Source organism: Schistosoma haematobium, chromosome 1 (assembly GCF_000699445.3).
Source record: "Schistosoma haematobium chromosome 1, whole genome shotgun sequence".
Lineage (NCBI taxonomy): Eukaryota > Metazoa > Platyhelminthes > Trematoda > Strigeidida > Schistosomatidae > Schistosoma > Schistosoma haematobium.
Genome location: NC_067196.1, coordinates 9,630,773 through 9,641,595, shown reverse-complemented (window position 1 = coordinate 9,641,595; position 10,823 = coordinate 9,630,773). Strand labels below are relative to the sequence as shown.

Genomic DNA, 10,823 nt, shown 5'->3' with positions numbered 1-10,823 from the left:
TGGACAACAACTTAGACGAAGATACTCACTACTATGGAATATATGACGAATGCCAACAAAACAGTAACGAGACATGCTATGCATCCAAAACCGGAAATTTCTGTATCACTGCAAACTAATATTTTTTTATGCTGTTTTTCTGAAGTCAGTATACCGAATTTTCTATCAGAGACGCATCTCGGTCAGTCAAGATCTTTAAAAAGAGCTTTAACAAAACTTAAAACTGAAGACAGTGTTTTAATTACGAAACCAGACGAAGGTTAAGGTGTATTACTCATAGACTCATTGGAACAGACCAGAAACAAGGTTTTATTTTGGAAAAAGTGCTCGAAATGTTGAAACCTACGGGAACGATAACATCAATGCTACATGATCTACCAAAAATACATAATAGTAGCTTGCTCTCTCCACCAGTTTTAGATATAAATAATTCAGCTTATGATAATATGTCAAAATATTTAGTGCAGATTATGAAACATTTGGACGAAAAAATTGTGAAGGATAATGTCAAGGACTCCCATAGATTTGTAGATAATACAAAAAATCTGTCGGTCAAAAATAACATCATGATATCACTAAATGTATTGTCCTAGTACAAGAACATTCCCCTACTGGAAATTGGGTTTTATTTCCAGTGATTTAAAAGAGTATGGTACAGAAACCCTAATTATTGTATCCGCAATAAAACAGTTAATTCTTAGATACATCATAAACGTCTACTTGAGATTCAACAATGAATACCATAAACAATTGTATGGCACAGTCATTGTGCCCTCTCCAGACGTTTTTCTTTCAAAATTGCGAAACGGATCACTTAAAGACAAGAAGTCATCTAACATCTTATTGTCGCTATATATATATACTTGAATCAGCAATATAATTACAATAACAATGCTGCTTTCAAATGTACTTGACATTTTGCTTACAGATGAGTAATGACCAGATAACTACTGGAACTAATCTATCTCAATAGTGATACTTGTGATAATGATTGTTTGTCACACTATATGATGAATTTGCTGAAATCTAAAGTAAAAACATGTGGCATTAATTCAATGGTCTTAAGTGTAATGAGCCTGATATAAAACGTCTTTTGATCAAAATTCGTCCTAGAGCTTTGTACTATACATCATTATTCCGAATGTTACTTAGCTTTTAATCATTTACTACCTGAAGTCAATCTATTGTGTAAATTGACTCAAAATATTAGACTTTTGTTTTAGGGAAATGGATTGATAACTTGAATATTATCTGTAACGTTTCAACTTCGGATTACAGAGGTATATTGTTTTTAGTATGTAACGAGATGATGGTAAAACCTGAGTACATTACCGCAATCTTTGATATATATATCTAAACCGATACTGTAAGCCGGATATACACTCTATAAATCATGTATTCATAATAAAGAGTAGCTTACTCATTTCTGATAACTAGTGATTTATTCAAGTTGAAACTTAAAAGTTTCGCCTAAATAAGCACATTTAGTCAAATCAATGCAGTAATTCCTGACGTTACAGAACTTAATTATTTAAGGCTTGAACTGTTCACCTCTATTTATCTGCTAACTTATATCAACAACCTCTATTACATTATTTCTTATGTGATTTACATCAAGTGACCGTACATATTCCATGGATTCAGATATATCCACTGAAATTAAACTTCTTCGAACAATATCATAATTAGCACATTGAAAACCAAAGTACTTACTAATATCAACTCAAACATACCTTTAAAATGTCATGAAAAATCTAGGATATTTCTGTTATATCCCGATAAAAATAATAAATGTTAACTGTTGGAATCTATTTCTGAACTAATACTATACAAATATTTTTATTGTATAATTGCTAAGTAGCTATGTCATTCATATTCGTGTTCCTCTTATTACAATTTTTATTTTGACCTATAAATTATTATAATACGATTTGCCATTCTTCAGTTATACCCAGTCTAATATCTCCCACATTCACAGCCACATTTGGCTAAATCTTGTACAAATGTTATTTTCTATTTTATGGTACGATGTGGTCTGTTTCGTTTGTATATAAACCCAGTATGTTTGAAATAAATGATTCATATCACAGAGGCTGGGATTTGTTTTCTGGACTCAACAGGCAGTGCTAGGCTGGAAGCAGGATCGATAAAGACTCTAGACTATTCGTACGTGTTTTATGCGTTATTGGTCTGGTCGATAAATCTTTGTTCTCTAACTGACGTAATCGTTACTTTATATATTATTAGGGCAGAAATTATGACAATTTCATTATGTAAATTGTTATTATTATAATATCAATCAACTGAAAAAAACAGCTCAGTGTGCTTTATGAAACCAAGTTTACCTTAGATATATTCTCTTCTAGAAGCATATTCGATGTTTCTGAAATCCTTTGCTTTTATATTTATTCATTGTCTAGTAAATTGTAGTTTGATATAAATTTTTGGATCGTATCCATTTATTATTTAATTTTAGTAAACTAATTTTTGTAATTAAAATAACTCAGAAAAGTACTCTTATACTTATTGAACCGACCGTTGAAGCATAGAACAAAATCTCTTCTTTCAAGTCAGTATTGATAATACGTAATTAATTTTTAGTTGATGATAAATTTAATTTAATTTTACGTAATGCTTCAAGAGACATCTCCAATAAGTCTGTGTTATAGGTTCAAGACAATCATTTTGACTAGAATTCTGTTCATACTGTTAATTCTGTAAATATCGATTTCATTTCCTACATACACATTAGCTGTACATTGAGGTACATGCGTGATGAAGGCTACTTATATTAATAAATATAAGTAGTATGTGACCGATCAGATTGAACTGAAGAAAATAAAAAAAGAATTGTAAAGTGGAAGAATCATATAGGATGTAAAGGACAATTGATGGAAGATTTTCCAATGAAGTACTTAATGTAAGGTTTTCACATATTACCGAAGAACTCTGTAATTTTGTGTTAATTAATAATGTGATTGACTTCATTAGGTCTTCGTTCAATACACATGTCTAATAAAAAACGAATTTCATATTTTGACATATAACGAATGTTAAAAAAACGAAGATCAGAAAAGGGATCTCTTTTCAACGAATTCATTGTATATTATATATGGAAATTTTTTATTAAAGTACAAGTGACGTGAGGATATATGAACAAGGAATTAACGCGATGATGTAACAGAAGGATGATAATCCTAAATTACGTAATATGAGTTATCGCAATAAAAGATTGTGTGTGAAACTAGAAATCCTTGAAAGATTGATCAATTAGCAACGGATTGTTATGTGAATAAAGCAAGAGAATTAGAATGTTTTTGTTACAACTTTTAAGGTTAATGGAGGGGTAAAAATGAAATAAAGTGATCTCAGGTACAATTAATGAATAAAATCAAGAGGATATGAAATGGAAACAAAGAGGGAGGGTTATATATTCCAGTATGAAACATAACAATAGTGGTAATAATAATAATTAAAGTTTGAGGCTAATGTAGAGACGCGAATTACACGTACTTCTTTTGTACGCACATTCCTGCCTACATCTCATGAATGGCAACAGCATCGGTTGCTTTAATGAATTTGATTCGAAGAAATCTAGGTAGATCTGGATAAATTGTATCAACAACCATAAAATTAACCTGTTAATCGTTTGAGTGATTTGAATCAACTAAATGTCCAAGAATGCAACTTCTAACTGAATTCCTTACACTCTTGTAGAATCACACTGGTACATGTTCTCGTGTCCGAGTTAAAAGCAAGCGGTGGCTACGGTCTTTATATCTTAATCCATAAAAGCAAGTGAACTGGTAGATGCACATGGAGGTGACCAGACAAGGAAGCTTACATTTGACGGATAAAAAAAAAGTTCCTACTAGTGAACGTTATTCGCAGCTTTGCTATTTAGAACGTACTTTTTATCGATTTTTAATTACATCAATTGATTGCATGTAATGAATAGGTAATGATGATTTAAAGTCACTATCGTAGGGTTATTCAAGCAAACTATATTAATCAGGTTTTACTAGTAATATGAAATAAATTACTAATATTCGAATGCTTGAATTTCAAATTCTACAAATGAACAATCACAGATTTTCGTCACAGTGAATAACGTGTTGTTTATTCTCAAGTGTTTTAAGTAAAATCTGAAAATTAAGGATGTGTTTAGCTTGGATACATAAAAGGATTTAGATGAACATTATATATACGTTTATTTGCGATACCAATTAGGGTAATAATAGAACCAAGTAAGGATAGTTTACACTCTCGACAGGTACATTTCCTGTGTTTACTGGTTTAAACTTTACATTAATGAACACAGTAATCAGTCATTACTTGATTGTTTTGAATGATTTTTACTTAAAGGAAAATCTATTATTTCATTTGGATATTACCTAAAAGCGTGCTTTCAAATACTGTTAAATTAGATATAACACATATATATGTTTAATGCTTCATGACCGTGTAACGGTTCAGTTCTTCCATTCACTCTGACTTCTGTTACATTAATTTGATGCAAATATGAAGTTAGTTCACTGAAATTTAAATTGTCGTTTCTTAATTATTTGAATAATGGAAAAATATTTAAACTTTTCGACAATCTGTTGAACCTAATTCCATTGATAACCTGAATAAATTCACTGATAATCATGCGGTAACTTAAACTTTATTCTCTACTCTGTAGAAATGATTACATATAAACTATTACTCTACCAAAACATAAATTAATTACGCAACCATTCATCAGATATTACTAATGTTCAACGGTAAAATTACACCAACACATTTAGCGGGATAGTACTAAAGCCGACACTTCCACTATCCACTTCACTCTGAATCAAACAAAATTATCATAGAGACTATGTATTTCCGATTCAGATCGAATGAAACCCAGAAGTAGAACAATCGATCATCACTAGAAACACAGATATAAAAGTTAATCAATTCATGACACTCTCCAGTTTTATCGTATATAAGCATATTTCAAATCATTTTTTGCTTCACGTAAAGACCTCTTTCGTAGTTCAAGAAAATATTAATTATAAAATCAATTCTCATAAAGAAAACTCGTTCTTTTATCTACAGTTTACTAATCATATTAATGTTATATAAAATGACTAGAATCTTAAATAATAAGAGACCAGTTTATAGAAATCAATACCGAATTATAATTATAGTTGACTGACTTTAGAATGTACAATTATGAAATTGTTTCCATGACATTTGTTCATTGCATTTCCTTTAAGTATCAGTAGTGTTTACATTCACCCAGAATCACAATTAGCTCTATGAATATTGAAATCATCTAATTGCTTATAATGTCATTGATATATACACTCATCAAATACAGAATAGAATCATGATCAGCAAATTAAGTTCTACATTTCATTCAAAGAAAACCCAATCATAAACAATTTGAATAATCTGACATGTTAAAATATTTATTCGAACTAAATCACTAAATCGCAAGAATTCAAATATTGAATTGAAGAAGAAATGAAATAAACAACAATAGGGACTGAATGAAATTTCAGGTTGTCAAATTACAAGGGTAACTTAAAAAATGACTAGATAATATCACAGAACGACTTATCATCTTATTCAAAATTCTTCACCAATATGGTACTATTTTGACTATGAAAATGGAAAAATGGTAAAACTACTAAGCGAAATTCCATAGCTTTACAATAGTATACAACAAATTGATAACTTCAAGAAAGACAAGGAGTGAAAACTGATTTGACTAGATTTTACTCATGATCAATTGCTTTCGTTTACATGGGACTTTCTGATGACAAAGGCTTTTTCCCTCCAGAACTATGTGTCATAGCTAACACTGGTGACTCAGTTACCAGTGTGACCAAGTATGCCAAGCAATAAGTAATTGGTAGAACGGCAAAGAACATAACTATCTGGAAGGAGAGAGATTAAAACAGTCAGTTGTATTTGTACTAAACCGTATAAACATATAAATATTCATGTTTGCATTGATGGTTTGAATTGTTGTGTCTTTTTGGTATGGCACGCTAGTTATCACGTAATCTAGTCGCCAATCAAAACACAACTTATTCGCTCTTATACTGTACTAAACCAATCACGTCCGACAGGTCTGATCAGCCTAGCATCCTATTTCTTCGTTGCCCGTCCAGCTGAGTCCAGAATGCCAACAACAGCCTGCACTATGCAAATCATTTAATTCAGACATACTGGGTTTATATAAAAAACAAACAGACCGCAACGCAACATAAAATAAGGAGTAACATTCATACACAATAATGCCAAAAGGTGGCTGTGAACGTGGGAGACGATAATTAATAAACTGAATATAATATGGTATGGCCCGATAGTTATCACGTAATCTAGTCGCCAATCAAAATACGACTCATTTGCTCTTATACTGTACTACACCAATGACGTCCGACCGGTCTGATCAGCCTAGCATCCTATTGATCCTTCTAGGCAATGCACTATGTCGAGTGTTGAATTGCCATTCCATTTGTTTATTCTTCCAGAGGCTGGTTCTAGGTTTTGGTCTCATTTGTTCTATAGGTATTCTAATCTTTTTTCAAAAATTGCTTCTGCTGGACTTTCTTGATTATTTTTTGCTTTGCTGGGTTGGGTGTTGCACAGTAAGTTAGTAAAAATCTTTGAATCATATCTTCTATTTCTCTTTCTCCTTCGACTTTAGGCAGTGCTCTTTTAAACGTGTCTACGAACCTCTCGACTAAACTGTAAGACTGCAGATGGTATGGAGGTGTCTTCATCTGCCTAACGGCATTGGCAATGCAGAACTTCGAAAATTCGACAGAGGTAGGTAAACTGTGGTTCATTATCTGACACCAATATATCTGGACACTCAAAGCAGCTGAATACTTGTCTCAGTTTTCGATAGTAGCTCTTGTCGAAAAAGACTTCATGTAGTGGACCTGTGGCCATTTTGAGAAGGCATCAACGATTAACAAGTACTGTTTCCCGTTTATGGGACCGGCGAAATCCACATGCACTCTCGACCATGGATTTGTCAGTGCTCCCCAACTCTACATTTCTGTCTTGTCAGGGGCTTTGATGGCTTTCGCACACGCGGAACATCTCGCAACATATTCTTCGATCTGAGCATCAATATTCGGTCAATATACATAGCCACTTGCAAGTGCCTTCATCCGTGCTACCCCTGGGTGTGCAGCATGCAGTTCTAACATCACCTTTCAACGTAATTTTGTTGGTACAACTACTCGGTTCCCAAACATCAGACATCCGTCCATTAGTGATAGGGAATTTCGTCGTTGAGCATATTGTCCAATGTCTTTGTTGCCGAATAGTTAACAAGTTGTATAGTTATCACGCAATCTATTCGCTAATCAAAATACGACGTATTCGCTCTTATATCAATGACCTCCGACTGGCCTGATCAGCCTAGCATCCTATTTCTTCGTTGCTCGTCCAGCTGAGTCCAGAATGCCAACAACAGCCTCCGCTATGCAAATCATTTATTTCAGACATACTGAGTTCATGTACCAAACCAACGGACAGCAACGCACCATAAAATAAGGAATAACAATCATACACAATAATGCCAAAAGGTGGCTGTGAACGTGAGAGACGGTAATTAATAAACCGAATATAATTTAATAACATTAAATCGTACAATAATAATCTATAGGTCAAAACGAAGCTTCTAATAATAAGGAGAATATAGATATGCACAATCTAACTACTGAATAGTTATACCATATGTACATATAGATAATATTAGTTCATTAATAGGTCTCAGAAGTTACTCGTAATGTAATCTTCGCTAGGATATAACATGAATGTATATGTATGCATCCATATATTTCCAGATTGTTTGCATTGTCATATTACAAACATCTATTTTTTGTTTATCTACCTTATTACAACAGTCTCCGAAGTTTGAAAACTGTTTGAACATTTGTGGATGAAAAACAAGAAATTAGTTAATACATTTAATGATATAATCGTGAGATTTGATTGAAAATTCAGTGAATAAAAACGTAAGTCGACATGCTTGAACATAGAGTAATCACTCTATACTCTATCGTTATTCACTACCGAAATATATTAAATGAGAACAGATCATGATTCAGTTGGATAATTTCGGTTTGATCATCAAAATCTACTCCGAATATTCAACGAAACTCAGTGTTTGTAGAACCACAACAGTGAAATCGACTGATTATGATTTAAGAGAAATTCACTAACATGTTCAAATGCCTACTTGGCATTCAAATACTATAAAACGTGTTCCACATAATGATGGAAGATTATTGAGAACACACAGTCTCAACATTAATTAGTTCCTAAACTACCACTTTGAATATGCATTTACGAAGGTAGATAGATGTCAAGTATCATGTCATATAACAATGTTGTCATAATAATTCGACAGGAAATACAGGAGAAAATATTACACTTTATTCGACCAACACCACATGTAAATTGAGTGTGAACTATAAAAACACAGGCTTTTCTGGTGCAATTTGTTCCACTCGAAAGTACTTTGTGAAGTGATTCATTTAAGAAATAAATGCAAATATGTGATCGATCGGTGATTTACAAAGATCGACAGTGACCAACATCCACCGTTTACACCAATTCACCTTAAGTCAAACAAAACAATAAGAACTTCGTTTGTTGACTTTAACAGTTCACAGTTCGATTCTTAGTAAATTGTTATGACAAACATCTCTTCCAATATATTCAATTCCCCATAATTAATTGGACCGCAAACTTCAGAGGGTGGAAATGTTACGAGTTGTGATTTATTTTATAGAACATAAGAGATCAGTAATGTCTGTTTGACAAATTAACTGCAGAATCAATTCCGTCAGACTAACCATGAGAATTGCCATAAAAATATCAAATATGTGGGTTGTTAACTTAAATGTGTGTAATGACTATCAATGCAAGATGCTGGTCATTAGAAGGTGATGCTGAGTATCACGATAAAAGGTTCTGATCAATTTCCTGCAGTATCTCAAATAAATCTCTGCTTCAAAACTAAACTATTCAAGATAACATTAAATTGTTACAGTTCAAAACTCAAGCTAGTCAGTTGTTATAAAGATGTATCAGTAACCAGACTGAATTATAGAATACTTGATAAATCCTGTTCACAACATTCAATTACGTTTTATAACTCAGAACAGGACTCACCAAATGCAGGTCATCCAGCAGTATTGGGTTCTGACTTCCTAAAGCGATGAATAGAACCACTATCGGATGTACAAGATAAGCTGTATATGTCAACCGTGAAGGAACACGGAATACAGACAATGTGAGAATCCAGCGAATTGGACCTGTGTAAGCATGGAATGGTAGAAAAAGGAATTTAGATTCGTCCAAACTAATGTGACACAGTATATTTGTCATGAAGTCAAACTTTATGAAATATGAGAGTAATATCGGATTATTTCATCTGGTTCATATAGTCTCACGTTTTCTGCTCACTGAAAGAGTACATGTAAAAGTACATCACAAAAACAGTAGATGTAAAATACTAACCACACCAAATACTTTACTAAAGCATGTCCAATTAACATAGAATAATTCAGAAAAGTTCATCTTACTGTCCTTTACGTTCTTCAATAACAAACATCTATGCTCTTCAGCACAGCTCTTCTAGACGTTTGCAACAAGTCTTGACATTGAAACATCCAGTGAAGGCTTACAATCAGACCTACCGACTCGTCTCTTACTGATTTCATGATACTCAATGATTAGAGCACACCTAATTTGAAATATAAATTCAATCACATCAATGTTATTTATCACAATTTCTTACAAATTAGGTCATCAGTGTGCTAACAATGTAAACTGTCGGACCAGAACACCAGGTATTCTCAACCAGATGTGGACATCTTAGTGAAGCTTTATCTAAACATTCTATGTTTTAGAACACTGAGTTGAGAAACGATGAGTAATATAGAATCATATGGTATAATTCACACTCTGACTTACCACCACAACCAAGAGCACACATCGATACAACGATTGCAATACCGAGAATAAAAATAGGTCGATGGAATGCTGTATAAGTTGCAGCTCCAAACGTTGTGAATGGTCCGACCTTTCCACTTAGTAGTCCATACAATCCGTAGACAGTAGATACACAGAATATGGATGACAGGCATACACCAATCACACCAATCAAAACCTTCGTTTTTGTATTCACATTCTGAAAATAGGATGAAAGTTAGTTCATAAAGATAATATAATGGATATTTATTTCAGTCAATGAATATTTAAGTGAACTGAGGAACAATTTGACAGATAAGTATTTAGATATTACTATTTGCAATTACGTCTATGTTTATGTAGAGGGATATCAGTTCTTCAGCCATTCGTTCATTCTTTCGAAATAGAACGTGGCACATGTTTACATTGGATGGGGTTACCACTTCTTATTTGCACTGAAGATTGAAGTTTTCAGTGTAAATCTCAGAACATTCGAGGTGGTAACAGCATTAGCTCCGATGATACAATTCGAAATGAATATAACCATGGGTAGAATGCAATTTCGATAATATTTATAAAATAATTTTGAAACTTGTTCTCAGAGAAGACAAAGAGTGAATGCACCTGTGTTCATACTGTACTGTTGGTAATCTAACTGGCAAGTAGTAAATAGGATGAAGCTAACGACCACAAACTACAAATCTTAAATATTTTGCTCAGTATTTCGAGTTACAAAATTCAGAGCAATTATTAATCAATTCTGTCCATTCACATATTTTCATGTAAATCAAAATAAAATTATTGTTACCAGTATTATTCTTATTATTATGACTATTTTATAGTCAGTG

General features: G+C 32.8%; 1 protein-coding gene across 1 annotated transcript in view; it reads right to left on the bottom strand.

The window, feature by feature from the left end:
• Positions 1-5,079: 5,079 nt before the first annotated feature.
• Positions 5,080-10,823, bottom strand: part of MS3_00000954 (uncharacterized protein) — a 28,277-nt gene continuing 22,533 nt past the window's right edge. The window contains exons 13-15 of the mRNA XM_051208515.1: positions 9,979-10,195; positions 9,175-9,317; positions 5,080-5,912 (exon numbers count right to left, since the gene is read on the bottom strand). Coding sequence (XP_051073086.1) covers positions 5,775-5,912; positions 9,175-9,317; positions 9,979-10,195 — 498 coding nt within the window. The 3' untranslated portion in view covers positions 5,080-5,774. The remainder of the gene's footprint in view (positions 5,913-9,174; positions 9,318-9,978; positions 10,196-10,823) is intronic.